Source organism: Bos javanicus, chromosome 28, assembly GCF_032452875.1.
Source record: "Bos javanicus breed banteng chromosome 28, ARS-OSU_banteng_1.0, whole genome shotgun sequence".
Taxonomy (NCBI): Eukaryota; Metazoa; Chordata; class Mammalia; order Artiodactyla; family Bovidae; genus Bos; species Bos javanicus.
In genome coordinates, this window is record NC_083895.1 from 10,401,348 (window position 1) to 10,420,115 (window position 18,768).

An 18,768-nucleotide genomic window follows, 5' to 3' on the forward strand; every position below is an offset into this window, starting at 1 on the left:
CTTACCTTATTAGAATTCCCAGCTTTAATTCCAACTGGAATTTTACTCTTAAAAGAACAACAATAAAAATTTAGAAAATGATCTTTATATTTCTTGAGTTTTTTTCACAAATTATTAATGACATTATCCTAATTCAAAGACTGTTTTAGTCCACGAGGAGAAAATATACATTCATTCAAATTTTATTTTCACACTACCTCTTGAGATGAAAGGTAAAGAACTACCCCAATGTACAGGCTTGTAAATCACAGTACAGAAAACTGAAAGACAAAGGTTGTCATAATCAGCTCTAATAACTCTCAATGCAGTAAATAATAGTTTATATAATTTTTAGGTTCAAAAAGACCCTAGCAAAATCACTTTTTCCATAAACTTTCTTTCCACAGAAACAACTTTTTAAAAATTCAAAATTATTTGAAATTTATTATGTTCAATTAAAAGTTTTGCTCAAAGTTGACATTTAAAGTTTAGATAATTTTGAATTAATACTAAAAAGCAAGTTCTTTGACAGAACTGTGGTTGGGAAGGGGGAGGGTGTGGGAGAGGGAAGGACTGGGAGTTTGGGGTTAGGAGATACAAACTACTGTATGTAGGATGTGTAAACAACAAAGCCCTACTGTACAGCACAGGGAACTAAATTCAGCATCCTGTGAAAAAAAAAAAATGGGAAAAAATATAAAAAAGTATTATAACTGAGTAACTTTGCTATACAGCAGAAATTATCAACATTGTGGACATGACGTAATGTCTAAACAACAAAATCAACCACACTTCAATAATTTTTTTTAAAGAGTAAGCTCTTTGGTTCATGATTAACCTAAGGTTTACCAATGTAAGAACTGCATCAGTTCTTACTATATACAGTAAGAACTGTATATAGGTCTATCTTTTCTGTAAAACCAATAATTTATCTCAAGCATAGATAAATCTATGAATTATTACAACTGGTTTATCAAACACAATCTTAAATAAAAATCATATCTGAAAGCAGACAGTCTCGGGTTGATCCTCGGATCATACCAGGGGACTGATTTCCAACATCTGAATCTATGGATTATCAAATTAATAGCAAATTACCTATTAAAACTTTTTCATGTTTCATAGATAAAACTTAATGAAATTTTCAGAATAAATATTTTTCTGTCAGGCTGAAGAATGTAAGTAACAATAATGATAAGAAATTTTTCCCCAATGAACAAAGAGATCATGTAGTTAAAACATTACTTGCTGCCAATATTTTATAATTTCAATGTTTTCTAGCACCACAAACAGAGGGCAGAAGAGAGAAAACTATAAAACTTAAGCCAAATGTAACAGTTACAGTTATAAGACCCTGAATTTAAAGTACGGAATACTTATCAAAAGTGCCCTCTCACTGTTGTCTTCTAACTCACATAATACGGTAAAATAAAAGTGTACTTGCAGCTTTTTAAAAGGTTTGATGCTAGATGCAGTAACTTGTGACTTAAGCGAATCTTAATACAGGCTACTGAGATATATTGGGATAGGCACCACAGATGATACTCATGTATAACATAAAAATCACAAAAGAGAATTATTAAAAGCAATGACAAATGTAAAGCTAATAACTAAAATCAAACATGAAATAAACCTGGCCATTGCCACTAACAATATGAAGCAGTCTGCAAATTACAAAATTAAGTGAGCCTCACGATTAAATTAGACTTCAAATTATAGAATGCAAATTGTAACTCCGTACCATGACAAGTTTGGGTTCAATATGAAATGCCTACTAAATTCTCCCCCAAAGAGAGAGAAATACAAATATCCTCACATTAATTAAAAGAACCAATATAATGGGATAGTTTTTATCTCCAGAAAGAAATGAAAGAAGATGGCATTGGGAAGGGAAGAGACAAATTTTTAAATACCTGTATTAGATTTCTTACGTTGGGGATTTACATGCAAATGAACACTTTCACTTATTTTGTTAGAAATTTAAGACTACAAGACAGAGAAGGAGAAATACTGTATGACATCCCTTATATGTGGAATCTAAAAAGAAATGATACAAATGAACTTCCAAAACAGAAAGACTCACAGACTTAAGAGAACGAACTTATGGGGGATAGGGCGGAGGGAAGAGATAGTCAGGGAGTTTGGGCTGGACATGTACACACTGCTATATTTAAAATGGATAACCAACGAGGACCTACTGTACAGCACATGGAACTCTGTTCAATGTTATGTGGCAGCCTGGATGGGAGGGGTGTTTGGAAGAGAATAGATACATGTATATGTATGGCTGAGTCTCTTCACTGTTCACCTGCAACTATCACACCATTGTTAATTGGGTTTACCCCAGTAAAAAATAAAAGGTTAAAAAAAAAATTTAAGACTACAGAGGATAATCCACTGTAGACAATAAGAAACTGATATTTTAACATAAAAACATATACTGTGCAAAGTAACTCTTACAGCTCAGCAGTAAAACGGCAACTCAATTTAAAAATGGGCCAAGTATTTGAACAGACATGCTTTTGATGAATACATACAAATGGCTAATAAGCACCTGAAAAGATACCTGATATCAGGGAAATGCAAATCAAAAGCAAAATGAGATGCCATTTGTAAGGACGGCTAAAATAAAACATAATACAGAGGACTTCCCTGGTGGCACAGTGGATAGCAATCTGCCTGCCAATGAGGCAGACATGGGTTCAATTCCTGGTCCAGGAAGATTCCACATGCTTCCACATGCTGCAGAGCAACTAAGCCCATAGGCCACAACTACTGAGCCTGTGTGCTGCAACCACTGAAGCCCGCACACCTAGAGCCTGTGCTCCACAACAAGAGAAGTCATGGCTTCTAAGCCCGTGCACCACAATGAAGAATAGCCCCCACCTGCCGCAACTAGAGAAAGCCCACACCAAAACAAAACAAGGATAAGACAGCAACAAGTTTTCACAAGTATGTAGAGAAACTGGAACCATCATGCATTGCTAGAGTCCATGTAAAATGATGCAGCCACAATGGTTAACAGTTTGGCAATTCCTCAAGAGTTAAAGTTACTATATGATCTAGCAATTTCACTCCAAAGCATACTTAAGAGAATTGAAAAACATTTGTACACACAAATATCTGTGCCTGGATATTTATTCATTATTCATAGTAGCCAAAAAGTGGAAACACTCCAAATGTCCATCAACTGATAAACAAGATGAGGCATACCCATACAATGGAATATTACTCGGCAATGGGATGAAGTACTGATACACACTATAGCATGGATGGACCTTCAAAACATTATGCTAAGCGAAAGAAACCAGTCACAGATGATCACATACTGTATGATTTTATTTACATGAAGTGTCCATAATAGGCAAATTCATAGAGACAGAATGGATTAGTGGTTTCCAGCAGGAGAGAGTAGGAAACAGGGAAACTCATAGGTAGGGGTTTCTTTCTGGGGCAGTGAAATGTATCACACCTAGATAGTGATGACTGTTGTGCAATTCTGTAATATACTATAATTCACTGAATTGTGACTTTAGAATGAGTTAATTTTATGGTAGGGCAATTATGTCTGAATAAAGCTGTTATTAAAAATCATGATAGTAATGATATTAAATTAAAATAATAATTCAAGTCCATATTGACATAAACATACAATAAATAAAGGAAAAGCTCTTTATGCAGTAGAATGTCAACTAATGTAGAAGAAATGGAATCAGAAAAATCACAATTGGACAATCATCATATAAATAATTCAGGCAAGAATCATGAGTGGATGCTAAAACCACAATGGTAAAAATACGATAAAAAACTGGATGTTTTCATAGTTTCAAAAAATGTTTCCCAGTTTATTTCTTCTTATTCCAAGAAGAAATATGGCCCATACAAGCCTAATCATGTAATCATGATGACGTAATTTGCCTCCCAACAGGACACTGAGAAGGACACAACATACCTTCTATGGTGTACTGTCCAAAGTGCATGACCTGAATGCAATCATTAGAAACGGCCAGAAAAACCCAAAATAAGAGGTAGTCTCAAAATAACTGGTGTATTTTAAGGAAAGGAGGAAGAGAAAAAGGAAAGGAGGAAGGGAAGGGGTTTGTTAAAGAGACAACAAAAGAGAAAAGAACACTGAAGGACTATTCCAGATTAAAGAAGACTAAAGAGATACAACATCCAAATGCAAGGTATGATTCTGGGTCAGAAACTTTGTTGTTGTTGTTGCTATTTCTGTAAAAGCACATTATTAAGTCAGCTGGTGATCTGTGATTAAAGTCTATAGACATTAATATTATATAAATATTAATTTCCTGATTTTGTTAATTACACTATGGTTAATAATCTTGTTTTTAAAGAAATATACACTGAAGTATTTAAGGATAAAAGATCATGTCAGTAACATATCTAAATGGTTCAAAAAATAGTAATATTAATATATACATATAAATGGAAGAAGAAAGCAAACTTGATCAACATTTAACATTTGGGAAAATATGGATAAAAAGTATATGGGAATTGTTTGTACTATTCTTGCAACTTTTCTGTAGGTCTGAAATTATTTCAAACTGAAAAGTTAAAACATTTTATTCTTAAAGGAAAATGTAAATAATTTTTTTTTAATTTTCCCTTTAGAAAGGACATTGGTTCAGATGTTTTTTCTGTTTGTAAGGCAAAAACTAGACTGATTTTACGTAATAGAACAAAAAAAGTAAAATGAAAATACAGCTTATAACTAATTACTGTCAAAAGTGAAAGAGAAGTCGCTCAGTCGTGTCCGACTCTTTGCGACCCATATGGACTGTAGCCTGCCAGGCTCCTCCATTCATGGGATTTTCCCGGCAAGAAACTGTCAAAGAGGAATATAATTAATAATGCTAGATGTCAAGAAATAAAGTCTGAAATGTAGCATTCCCCTACTAATAAGTACAGCCCTTTCCCTTCCCAATGTAACGAGACCAAGTGAAGATCTAATTCCAAGCTTTGAATTTCCCAACTTTTTTCACTCTAATTCCCACTCTAAATTTGAGATTTAAGGTCTAGTAGCATTTTCTTTGCCCACGAAACAAGATGCAGATTCAATAAAGCATGAAATAACAGCTAACTGTAGATCCTGTCCTAGAATAGGGCTCCATTTTAGAATCAGACTCTAGTTCTACATCCAGTCACCAACATCACTGGATACATGAGTGTCTTCAAACACATTTTGGTGGCAAGTACAGACTAAATCTTCTATAACCTGGTTAAAAAGAAGAAAGTTGAGGGCATATGAATCTGATGCCAAGTCCAAATGCTCTGACATAAGCCTAAAATGTAGAGTTCATGCTTATCTAAAAGCCCAAGAGAAAGCATTTCTTTTCTTGATTTTTAAAAAATTCATTTTACCTCTGGACAAGGCTCCACATGACAGTCTTTTATTGAACAATGGCCATCTTCTGCCCAGAAAGGACACGGTCGCTTCAGGTTAACCTTGAGAGAAAGAATGAATGAGCATTAGTCAACATGTGTTACAGTCTTACAGGGCTAAGTATCACTGTGCTGGGCACCAGCGACCTGGTGGTGAAAGAAAAGCATCCTACCCTGTGGCATTTGTACAGCTCAGAAGTTAAAACCACTCAAGTTTTTCAGACATCCAAGGTCTAATATAAATTCTTAAAAATAAATGCTATTAGTCCTCTGACACTTCAAAAAGGAATAAAGTCCAAGCACACTGCTCATCTGAAAAACCTGGAAAGCATTACAGGACCACTGTATAATGTCTCCCATCTCCTTACCATCACCCACTGACCAGGTTCTCCCAGGCACCCATTCCCTTAACAGAAGTGCACTGAGCACCCATTCTGCACCAGGCACTGTGTAGGCTCCAGAGGCAGAAAAAGCACACCCTCCCTGCAGCTTATAGTCTCCTGGGGGAACCAGGAATCATCTATTTGAGTGCTTACTTAATTACAAATTCTGGTAGGTGCTACAAAGGAAAATCCAGAGTTCTGTGATGGAAAATATCAGAGCTGTGGCTGGAAGCATCTGAGGAGGAGGTGGTGTTTTAGTTGGTAGAAATGTGTGTATGGAAAGGTAACAGGACTGGGATGGTTCTGGGAATTGAGAAGCTGACTTAGTTTCACTGACTTTTAGAGGGGAAGGCAGGGAGTCGCTGGAGAAGGAAATGGCAACCCACTCCAGTGTTCTTGCCTGGAGAATGCCAGGGACGGGGGAGCCTGGTGGGCTGCCGTCTCTGGGGTCGCACAGAGTCGGACACGACTGAAGCGACTTAGCAGCAGCAGCAGCAGGGAGTGGCAGGGAATGAGGGAGAGATAGGCAAGACCATGCAGGACATTTCAGCAGGGACAAACTCTGGTTTTCATATTCTAAACCTAACAGGAAGGCATTAATTCAATAGTACCTCCACATGGATTGCCCAAGCCAAAAATCAAAGCTTTATTTTTACTTCCTCCCTTTCCTTTATCCCCTGCAAACAATTCATCGTTCACTTCTCACCATCTCTTCTGTCACCACCTACTCCTGCCCCAACTACTGCAAGTCTTCCGGCATCTACTGCTATCTAGTCTCTAACACAGTAGCTACAATCAGCTCTTTAAAACACAATTCAGAGCATACCAAGCCCTGCTCAAAACCATCCCACAGCTTCCCATCACCTTAAATCCACAGGCCCTTCATCGCCTGGCTTCCTACCACCTCTCTGACCTGTCTCCTCCCACAGACCTCCAGGCACAATGGCCTTCTGGCTGGGAACACACCAAGTTCCTTCCTGTCTCAGGGCCTTTTCAGTGGCTCCTCCAGATCTTTTATGGCTCAATCCCCTCAGGTCTTTCCGTTTAGTTCAGTCACTCAGTCATGTCTGACTCTGGTTCTCTCAAAGATCACCTCAGCAGAGACCTTTCTGACCAGACTCTCTAAAGTAATGCCCAGTAAGCACCCTACACGCTGTATCATTATAGCATTTACCACTACCTGAATATTATCTACTTATTGTCTGACCCCTCACTGTAAGGATGGGGATTTTGCCTGGTTCATTATTTTACCCCAGTATCTACAATACATAATAGACACCTCAATAAAATAAACGTGAGGTGAGGTAAGCCATACCCAAATTTACAGAGGAAGAGGCAAAAATGGGTAGAAACTGGCAACACAAAGAGAAAGTGGTCAACTCTGCCTATGGGATGTCAGGAGGGCCTCCAAGGTAACAGGTAAAATGGCTATGACTAGAAGTTTCCTAGAGAAAGAGATTTCTAGGCAGAGGCATCAGGATGTCTGAAGGTAAAGAAGCTTAAAATCACCTGGCACCCTTGGAAACTGCAAGTGCCCCTGAGCTCCTGGCTTGCAAATCTAGCTCCTCCCTGACACCTTCACAGGACAGGCACAGACATCTCAAATGTACTAAGACACCCTAAACTGTGCTCTTCCCTGTAGTAATTCTTGCCATCTCAGTAAATACCAACTCCATTATTCTAGTTCTTCAGGCCAAAATCCTGGATCACCCTAACTTTCTCTCACCCCACAAAGATATCTCTGAAAATCAGGTCAGTTCAAAATACAAGTCCAATTCAATGGCTGAGAGCCCCTCCCACGGGCTGATTCCCTAGTTTCCTAACCCTTGTTCACCGGCCTCCTCCTGCTGTTCCTCAAATACATGAAGCACACCATGGTCCCTGAGCCTTGACCCTTGTTCTTTAGCTAGCCACAAGGCTTGCTTTCTCATTCCCTTGAGGGTTCCTCCAATGGCACCTTCTCAGTTTGCTGTTTTAAGTTGCTACGTTTTAGGCTAATCTGTTACACAGTGATAGATAATTAATACAAAATGCAAGGAGTAGGCTGTGCACACACTGCAACAGGCTGCTCAAGTTACTCTTCAGGAAGAAAGGGCCTCTACCCCAGCCCTGGAAACGCTGCAGGCAGCCAACCTTGGCTAATGAGAGCCACTTTGCTCAGTGTTACTACATCCAATGACTGGTGTAAGGAAATAAAGGGCTAGACATCCCCCTGAAGTGGGGACAGCTCTGGTTGTACTATCTTAAGAACTCCCCACTAGGGGCTTCCCTGGTGACTCAGTGGTAAAGGACGCACCTGATAATACAGGAGACACAGGTTCCATCTCTGGTCTAGGAAGATCCCACATGCCTCAGAGCAGCTAAGCTGGTGCGCCACAACTATTAAGCTTGAGTGCTAGAGCTCGGGAGCTGAAACTGCTGAGTCCACAGCCACAACTACTGAAGCCCAAGCTCCAGAGAAGAGCACCAAGAGAAGCCACCACAAGGAGAAACCTGAGCACTGCAACTGGAGAGCAGCCCCCATTCACTGCAACTAGAGAAAAGCCCTCACAGCAATGAAGACCCAACACAGCTAAAATGAAATAAATAAATTCAAAAAATTAAGAACTTCCCCAAAAGTGTCACCTGAGGTCACAGCTTTATTTCCCTCTTTGCCCAGTCCTGATGTCTCCCTTCCTTTTCCTTCTCTAGAGCTGCCCCTAATTAACCTCTTGGACACTAAACACAGTCTCAGAGTCAGCTTCCCAGGAACTTAACCTGTGACAACTTGTCCAGCTCCAGAAAAATAAATTACTGCTATTTTAGGGGATCACATTAAATTTATATATTAACTCTGGGGCTTCCCAGGTGGCTCAGTGGTAGGAAATCTGCCTACCAATGCAAGAGACACAGGGTTGATCCCTGGGTCAGGAAGATCCCCTGGAGAAGGAAATGGCAATCCACCCCAGTATTGTTATCTGGAGAATTTCAGAGACAGAGAAGCCTGGTGGGTTACAGTTCATGGGGTTGCAAAAAGTCAGACACAATTTAAGGACTGAACCACAACTTGGGAGAGAGGTAACATCATTATGCTACAAAAGACATCTGCCCATTTGTTTGAGCCTACTTTTGTGTCTTGAAGAAGTGTTTTGAAGCTTTCTTCTTTTAGAAATAATAACTATTTTTTTGATAGATTTATTCCTGTATATTTTATCTTTTTTGCTAATGTAAATGGGGATCTCTTCTCCATTATATCTTATAACATTGTTTGTATTTATGAACATATTGATTTTTCAATATTAAATTTATAACCTGCTATCTTAATGCATTTTTTATTATTTGTGTGCAATTTATTATTTAGAGTTTTCTAGGTCTACTTTTGTCATTTATACATGGAGATAGCTTTATTTATTCTTTTAAGAATTTTATGCCTGTAGTTGCTTTTTCTTGTTCAACTCTATTGGCCAATATGATCCAATATTAAATGACACAGTAGGTGCTATTTCAACATCTACTGGATTAGGGCATGGCAACCTGCTCCAGTATTCTTGCCTGGAGAATCCCATGGATAGAGGAGCCTGGCAGGCTACAGTCCATGGGGTCACAAACAGTTGGACATGACTGAGTGACTAAGCACAACACACACACACACACACACACACACACTATTTCATCTAAGGGTCCAGTATTAAAGGAAACAAGAGGTTTCCTCTCAGCATGGTTCCTGATTTAAGGGAGAATTCTTCTAGTGTTTCCCCACAAGTAAGATGCTGGCAATGCTGATTGAAATTATCATGGTAAAGAATTATGAAAAGTGAAAGTGAAAGTCAGTCACACAGTCGTGTCCAACTCTTTGCAATTCCATGGACTGTAGCCCTCCAGGCTCCTCTGTCCATGGAATCCTCCAGGCAAGAGTACTGGAGTGGGTTGCCATTTCCTTCTCCAGGAAGAATTATGGATACTTCCTTATCACCATTTTTAAAAATCAGTATGTGTACTGAATCTTGTTGAAGACCTAAAAGTCTCATCTTTACATTCCTGGAATAAAATCTACTTGGTCATGATATATTTTTTTGGTAACACACTCAAAACTTAGGCATGAAATCAATATTTGATTTCACTGTTACTGTCACACCTTACATTCAATCCATCAAAAAAGTCTGCTGTGTTACCTTTTACATATGACACCAAGTGGATCATTTTTCACCTCTTCCAACTCTATCATCTTATTCTACATCCACATCACCTTTCATTTGAACTACTGCAACAGCCTCAGAAATCGTTTCTCCATTTCCTGTCTCCCACCCTTATTGTCTCTTTTGCACAAATTCCTCTAATAGCTTCTTATCACACTTTATGTGACAATATGGCCCTCCAGTTTTTTTTAAAGTAATTGTTTAATTCTCAAATTTTGATTTAAATGCTTAGATGAAAGCACAGTTTTATTTTATTTTTATTTTTTGGCCACACTGTGCAGCATGCAGGATCTTAGTTCCTGACGAGGGATTAAACCCATGCCCTTGGCAGTGAGAGCAGGGAATCCCAACTACTGCACCACCAAGGGAATTTCCTAACTTTTTTTCTTTTTAAATCAGGCCCCTGACTTTAGGGGAAATGCTTTCAATTTTTCACCATTGAGGATAATGTTTGCTGTGGGTTTGTCATATGTAGCTTTTATTTTGTTTAGGTTTGTTCCTTCTATTCCTGCTTTCTGGAGGGTTTTTATCATAAATTGATGTTGAATTTTGTCAAAGGCTTTCTCTGCATCTATTGAGATAATCATATGGTTTTTATTTTTCAATTTGTTAATGTGGTGTATTACATTGATTGATTTGCAAATATTGAAGAATCCTAGCATCCCTGGGATAAAGCCCACTTGGTCATGATGTATGATCTTTTTAATATGTTGTTGGATTCTGTTTGCTAGAATTTTGTTAAAGATTTTTGCATCTATGTTCATCAGTGATATTGGCCTGTAGTTTTCTCTTTTTTGTGGCATCTTTGTCAGGTTTTGGTATTAGGGTGATGGTGGCCTCATAGAATGAGTTTGGAAGTTTACCTTCCTCTGCAATTTTCTGGAAGGTTTTGAGTAGGATAGGTGTTAGTTCTTCCCTAAATTTTTGGTAGAATTCAGCTGTGAAGCCATCTGATCCTGGGCTTTTGTTTGCTGGAAGATTTCTGATTACAGTTTCAATTTCGTGCTTGTGAGGGGTCTGTTAAAATTTTCTGTTTCTTCCTGATTCAATTTTGGAAAGTTGTACTTTTTTAAGAATTTGTCCATTTCTTCCAAGTTGTCCATTTTATTTGCATATAGTTGCTGATAATAGTCTCTTATGATCCTTTGTATTTCTGTGTTGTCTGTTGTGATCTCTCCATTTTCATTTCTAATTTTGTTGATTTGATTTTTCTCCCTTTGTTTCTTGATGAGTCTGGCTAATGGTTTGTCAATTTTATTTATCTTCTCAAAGAACCAACTTTTGGTTTTGTTGATTTTTGCTATGGTCTCTTGTTTCTTTTGCATTTATTTCTGCACTAATTTTTAAGATTTCTTTCCTTCTACTAACCCTAGGGTTCATAATTTCTTCCTTTTCAAGTTGCTTTAGGTGTAGAGTTAGGTTATTTATTTGACTTTTTTCTTGTTTCTTGAGGTAAGCCTGTATGGCTATGAACCTTCCCCTTAGTACTGCTTTTACAGTGTCCCACTAGAGCTAATCAATGAATAAAGTTGCAGGATATAAAATTAACACACAGAAATCCCTTGCATTCCTATACACTAACAATGAGAAAACAAAAAGAGAAATTAAGGAAACAATTCCATTCACCATTGCAACAAAAAGAATAAAATACTTAGGAATATATCTACCTAAAGAAACAAAAGACCTATATATAGAAAACTATAAAACACTGGTGAAAGAAATCAAAGAGGACACAAATAGATGGAGAAATATACCATGTTCATGAATCAGAAGAATCAATATAGTGAAAATGAGTATACTACCCAAAGCAATCTATAGATTCAATGCAATCCCTATCAAGCTACCAACGGTATTTTTCACAGAGCTAGAACAAATAATTTCACAATTTGTATGGAAATACAAAAAACCTCGAATAGCCAAAGCAATCTTGAGAAATAAGAATGGAACTGGAGGAATCAACCTGCCTGACTTCAGGCCCTACTACAAAGCCACAGTTATCAAGACAGTATGGTACTGGCACAAAGACAAAAATATAGATTAATGGAACAAAGTAGAAAGCCCAGAGATAAATCACACACCTATGGACACCTTTTCTTTGACAAAGGAGGCAAGAATATACAATGGAGAAAAGACAATCTCTTTAACAAGTGGTGCTGGGAAAACTGGTCAACCACTTGTAAAAGAATGAAACTAGAACACTTTCTAACACCATACACAAAAATAAACTCACAATGGATTAAAGATCTAAACATAAGACTAGAAACTATAAAACTCCTAGAGGAAAACATAGGCAAAACACTCTCCGACATAAACCACAGCAGGATCCTCTATGACCCACCTCCCAGAATATTGGAAATAAAAGCAAAAATAAACAAATGGGACCTAATTAAAATTAAAAGCTTCTGCACAACAAAGGAAACTATAAGAAAGGTGAAAAGACAGCCTTCAGAATGGGAGAAAATAATAGCAAATGAAGCAATGGACAAAGAATTAATCTCAAAAATATACAAGCAACTCCTGTAGCTCAATTCCAGAAAAATAAAAGACCCAATCAAAAAGTGGGCCAAAGAATTAAACAGACATTTCTCCAAAGAAGACATACAGATGGCTAACAAACACATGAAAAGATGCTCAACATCACTCATTATCAGAGAAATGCAAATCAAAACCACAATGAGGTATCACTTCACTCCAGTCAGAATGGCTGCGATCCAAAGGTCTACAAGCAATAAATGCTGGAGAGGGTGTGGAGAAAAGGGAACCCTCTTACACTGTTGGTGGGAATGCAAACTAGTACAGCCACTATGGAGAACAGTGTGGAGATTCCTTAAAGAACTGGAAACACAACTGCCATATGACCCAGCAACCCCACTGCTGGGCATACACACTGAGGAAACCAGAATTGAAAGAGACACATGTGCCCCAATGTTCATCGCAGCACTGTTTATAATAGCCAGGACATGGAAGCAACCTAGATGTCCATCAGCAGATGGATAGATAAGAAAGCTGTAGTACATATACACAATGGAATATTACTCAGCCATTAAAAAGAAAACATTTGAATCCGTTCTAATGAGGTGGATGAAACTGCAGCCTATTATACAGAGTGAAGTAATCCAGAAAGAAAAACACCAATAGAGTATACTAACGCATATATATGGAATTTAGAAAGAAGGTAACAATAACCCTGTATGTGAGACAGCAAAAGAGACACAGATATATTGAATAGTCTTTTGGACTCTGTGAGAGAGGGCAAGGGCGGGATGATATGGGAGAAACATGTAAAATAACATATGCATGTAAATAACATATGCATGTAAATAACATATGTGAAACGAATTGCCAGTCCAGGTTTGATGCATGATACAGGTGCTTGGGGCTGGTGCACTGGGATGACCCAGAGGAATGGGATGGGGAGGGAGGTGGGAGGGGGTTCGGGATGGGGAACACATGTACACTCGTGGCAGATTCAAGTCAATGTATGGCAAAACCAGTACAATATTGTAAAGTAAAATTAATTAATTAAAATAAATAAATAAATCAGGCCCCTAACTACCTCTCCTATTTTCCCTCTCATTCATTTTTGTCCAGCTATACTGGTTTTCAAACACCCTATGCCTCTATACCTGTAGTTCTACTCCCCTTCCCCAAAATGTTCTTTCTCCAGATCTTGTCATGGTTTACTGTTTCACCTTAGGTAGGTCTTTGCTCAAATGGTGCAGCCAAAAATGTCTTCCTTTCCTGACCACCTTCTGTAAAACAGGGCTATCTACCTTCCCCACCTCTATTACTTCTCTTACTTTGCTTTATTTTTCTCCATAACATTTACATTTTCACAGGAAATTATATTTTTTTACTTGTTCAAGGTTTGTCTTTCTAATCATAATAAAAAGTTACATAAGTTTGGAGGTTTTGTTTTATTCACTATTGTATCCACAGCACCTAGAATACACTCTGCTACAAATTAATTTGATAAATATTTGGTAAATAAAAGAATGGAATGGATAGTAGAAGACAGAAAATATAAATACCAGCTACAGCAGCCAACTGATCAGCTCTCAGAGGTTAGGCTCTTTTTTCTACTTGTATTTCCTTGCTAGATGAATCAAAACTATATATGTGTATTTAAAATTAACCTCTTCTCTTAGCTTTCCTGTTTTTGTTTTTTTTTTTTAATTCATATGTTGACAGAATTCGAAGAGTCAGTTCAGTTCAGTTCAGTCACTCAGTCATGTCCGACTCTTTGCAACTCCATGAATCACAGCACGCCAGGCCTCCCTGTCCATCACCAACTCCCGGAGTTCACTCAGACTCACGTCCATCGAGTCAGTGATGCTATTCAGCCATCTCATCCTCTGTCGTCCCCTTCTCCTCCTGCCCCCAATCCCTCCCAACATCAGAGTCTTTTCCAATGAGTCAACTCTTCGCATGAGGTGGCCAAAGTACTGGAGTTTCAGCTTCAGCATCATTCCCTCCAAAGAAATCCCAGGGCTGATCTCCTTCAGAATGGACTAGTTGGATCTCCTTGCAGTCCAAGGGACTCTCAAGAGTCTTCTCCAACACCACAGTTCAAAAGCATCAATTCTTCAGCACTCAGCCTTCTTCACAGTCCAACTCTCACATCCATACATGACCACTGGAAAAACCATAGCCTTGACTAGATGGACCTTTGTTGGCAAAGTAATGTCTCTGCTTTTGAATATGCTATCTAGGTTGGTCATAACTTTCCTTCCAAGGAGTAAGCGTCTTTTAATTTCATGGCTGCAGTCACCATCTGCAGTGATTTTGAAGCCCCCCAAAATAAAGTCTGACACTGTTTCCACTGTTTCCCCACCTATTTCCCATGAAGTGATGGGACCAGATGGCATGATCTTCGAAGAGTAGATAGCACCCAAACATCTTAGACTTGAAACTAACTGATTAACTAGATCATTACATTACTCTCCTCTGGGAGAGGGTATGAATACATTGTGGTTACATTTAGAGTAATTTCAATATGTTGGTTGGAACATTTTTTAAATCACATGCATAAGGATGAACTGTATGTTGGCTAGCAAGCACACTGTTATTTCTGCCTATTTGACTTTCATTTTTCTTCCTTCTGTAACATCCCCTAATTTTCCTTTGAGAAACAATTTGCAAATATGCAAATACAAATAGAACTACTAACCAAATTGTCTTTTGGTCAAGGGGTAGGGCTACATAACCCTACCAAGACCAATTTAGACCTTTCCTCCCAGAAATCTGACTCTTGTATAATATAAAAATATGGGGAAATGGTTAATTTAATTCAAAATTTTGGTATCACAAAGAGAATGGCCATTAATCCCTGCTATAATCTCTGTCTCACCTGAAATATGCTTCTTTAGCTTATCTTTCAATTTTGTGAGCTGCCTCACATTTCTCAATAAAACTTCTGTTTTGTTTGTAAGCCAACAAAAGTACCCTACCTTAGGATACGTAAACCATTGTTTCTTTTTTGGAAAATGTGGATGATGTTGACCTAATAGGATTTCAGTGTAACAAACGATTAAATGAGATATTCATCCATGTATTCGAATATTTGAGTGCTTATTATTGACCAGATGGGTGAGGATACAGAAACAGAAAAAACAATTTCAAAAAGGGAGGAGTGGAAGAATGAGGCCACAACACTGTGAATGGAGGTGTGATCTGGCCATTCTGTGAAGGGATGATCTTTGATAGAAGGAACACTTCCTTCACTGTATTAGACTGAACCATACAAAATAGGCAATAGTCAAACTTTCCAACTTCTAAAAGCAACAATTTCATATGGGTAAGCCTAGTAACAGAAAGGAAGCAAGAGAAAGCAGTTACAAATGCAAACAGACATAAATTTAGGACTAGGAATTAGAAGAAGGTATTTTAACCTGCGTGATTTGTATGAAAAATGTCTAAAATATTAGAATAGTTTGCTTAGGCATACATTTCTTTTTGAAATAAGTTTATGGGATCTGCATCTCTAAAGGGTTTTGTATTGAGGAAATATATCCACTTTTTTGTATATTCTTGGTGCTGATGGGAAAAGGGGATGGGTTCCCAAATCTTTAGGTCTCTACTTTGGTATCCTTCTATACAACTTAAAACTTCACAGATAGTATATTATTTAACCCTCAAAGCTATTTAAAAGACTAAGATAACCTATACAGAAAAAGGATTAAAAAAATCATGCTCAATTTTAAAAATAAACTAAAAATGAAAATCAAAGAAATTATAAACCAATTGAATACTGAGAGCAAGAGTAGAGGCAAAAATGTATAACAGCGGCTTTTAAACCATTGTTCTTTGAATCTGTGTTATTGCCACTGCCTTTAAACTACCACTGGCTATTCTGTGAAGGTCTAGAGTGGGCTATCAGACTTAAGAACCAGTGCTGCAGTCTTACTGCAGTGCTGTTCTGCTTATGTCCTCAGGCTGCTCTATCACTCCTCCAGTGAGCTACCCAACAAATACATTTGTTGGGACTTTGTACCTCACACTGATAGCACACAGCACTGCCAACCGCACAACTTAAAGCCTGGGTAAGTGTGTCTAGATGACAAAACCTAACTCACAAGGGAGGCTGACAAAATAGGTCCCAGGTATTTTCAACGTCTATAGAGGAATGAGTCTTGCGTCTGAAACCCAAACTGACCAATGAGAAATTCCCCAAACATAGGAAGGGAGTTCAGATTCGTAATGTTCAAAAAGACTAGCAGGCTTTCACTACAAGAGTTAATACAGTCCAGTGATAAAGGATATACACAGAGTGCTGAAAAGAACAGAAAAGGATTTTCCAAAGAGTTATAAAAGTCACATCTATAGACAGCTATAGAAAAATCTTCAGTACTGATGGAATCAAAAGTTATACCATACCTTGTAATAACGAAAATAGTCTCGTTCTTGCAGCTTTTTTATTTTGGGGAAGATTTTGAAGGTGTTGAAGTTATCGATGCTATCTATGTCACACAAGCAGTCATCCAAGACTCCGGTGACCTAGGGAAAAAAAATACATATATAATAGAAAAGATGTAAATTAATGTTCCAACCTTAGCAAATCTGTACTATTATGTAATAAGATAAATTATGCCTTCAACTTAGCCAGTATTTGCTGATTAAGATACATAACATTTAAAGCTGTCAATTTTTACAATGGTCAGTTAAATAAAAAGCAACAGAAGGATTATATATACCCATTCTAAAGAAATAAACATTCTTGTTCAGTGGTCAAAAAGAAAGGTATTGAATACTCTCACCCTTGTCTAAACATACACAGAATCCAAACAGTCACTGGAATATGAAGGCAACTACTTCCAAGATTAACCTAGAAATCACAGGCTGTAATAATACTGCTGCAGCAACTCTACCTTTCTTTTAGACTCTCATTTATGGAACCCTTTCACGACAGACATGATGCTAAGAGCACTACATATGTTAACACATTTACCCTTTAAATACCTCATGAAATGGCACTATTCTTCTCACTTTAAATAAAAGGAAATTAAGGCTTAGCAAGGTTAAAATAATTTTTTCCAAAGTAGACATAAAACTTAGTCCCAACTCTACTGTATTTTAAATTAAATTATCTTATCAACTACTCAAGGTAATCAAAAAGGAGAAATTGATATTTACAAAGTGAATTCACAGTCGAAAAATTCCACAAAACATTCTGCGGCTAAATTTAAAAATGGTACTCATTAACATGCACAACTAGGATGAATCTTTATGGAATTATGCTAAGTAAAAAAAAAAGTCAAACCCAAAAGATGAGATACTACAAGATTTCATTTATATAACATTTTTGACATAACAAAGTTTAGAAATGGAAAACAGACTACTGGTTGCCAGTGCTTAGGGACTGGAGTAGGGAATGGGAGTTGGAGTGGGGAAGCAAGGAGGTAGGTGTGGCTATAAAGGGACAGAAAGGATTCTTTCAGTGATGACATTTTTCAGTATCCTGACTGCAGTGGTGGACATACAAACTCATACCATGTGATATAAATGTATAGAACTAATCCACAGATACACAAATGAAACAAGTGAAATGAACATACATGATTACATCAATTGTCAGTGCTCTATTTATAATATTACACTATATGCTTACAAAATGTGTGTATGTGCTCAGTCATGTCTGACTTTTTGTGACCCCATGGATTATAGCCCACCAGGCTCCTCTGGTGATTTCATCTTGGGATTTCCTAGGCAAGAATACTAGAGTAGGGTGCCATTTTCTACTCCAGGGGATCTTCCTGACGCAGGGATCAAACCCACATATCTTGCATCTCTTCCATCAGCAGGCAGATTCTTTACCACTGTGCCACCTGGGAAGCCCTTACAAAATGTTACCACCAGGGAAAAACTGGATAAAAGGTAAATGACATTTTTATGTATTATTTCATTCAGAAAACTAAGATCATGGCATCCGGTCCCATCACTTCATGGCAAATAGATGGGGAAACAGTGGAAACAGTGTCAGACTTTATTTTTGGGGGCTCCAAAATCACTGCAGATGGTGATTGCAGCCATGAAATTAAAAGACACTTACTCCTTGGAAGGAAAGTTATGACCAAGCTAGATAGCATATGCAAAAGCAGAGATATTACTTTGTCAAGAAAGGTTCATCTAGTCAAGGCTATGGTTTTTCCAGTGGTCATGTATGGATGTGAGAGTTGGACTGTGAAGAAAGCTGAGCGCCAAAGAATTGATGCTTTTGAACTGTGGTGTTGGAGAAGACTCTTGAGAGTCCCTTGGACTGCAAGGAGATCCAACCAGTCCATTCTGAAGGAGATCAGCCTTGGGTGTTCTTTGGAAGGAATGATGCTAAA

The 18,768-nt window shown here is 37.8% G+C and overlaps 1 protein-coding gene across 7 annotated transcripts in view; it reads right to left on the reverse strand.

The window, feature by feature from the left end:
- Nucleotides 1-18,768, reverse strand: part of ERO1B (endoplasmic reticulum oxidoreductase 1 beta) — a 72,154-nt gene that overhangs the window by 39,511 nt on the left and 13,875 nt on the right. For 6 of the 7 annotated variants that reach the window (XM_061404910.1, XM_061404913.1, XM_061404914.1 and 3 more), the window contains exons 2-4: nucleotides 16,817-16,936; nucleotides 5,362-5,445; nucleotides 6-47 (exon numbers count right to left, since the gene is read on the reverse strand). In XM_061404910.1, coding sequence (XP_061260894.1) covers nucleotides 6-47; nucleotides 5,362-5,445; nucleotides 16,817-16,936 — 246 coding nt within the window. The remainder of the gene's footprint in view (nucleotides 1-5; nucleotides 48-5,361; nucleotides 5,446-16,816; nucleotides 16,937-18,768) is intronic. The other variant, XM_061404911.1, reaches the window with a different exon arrangement.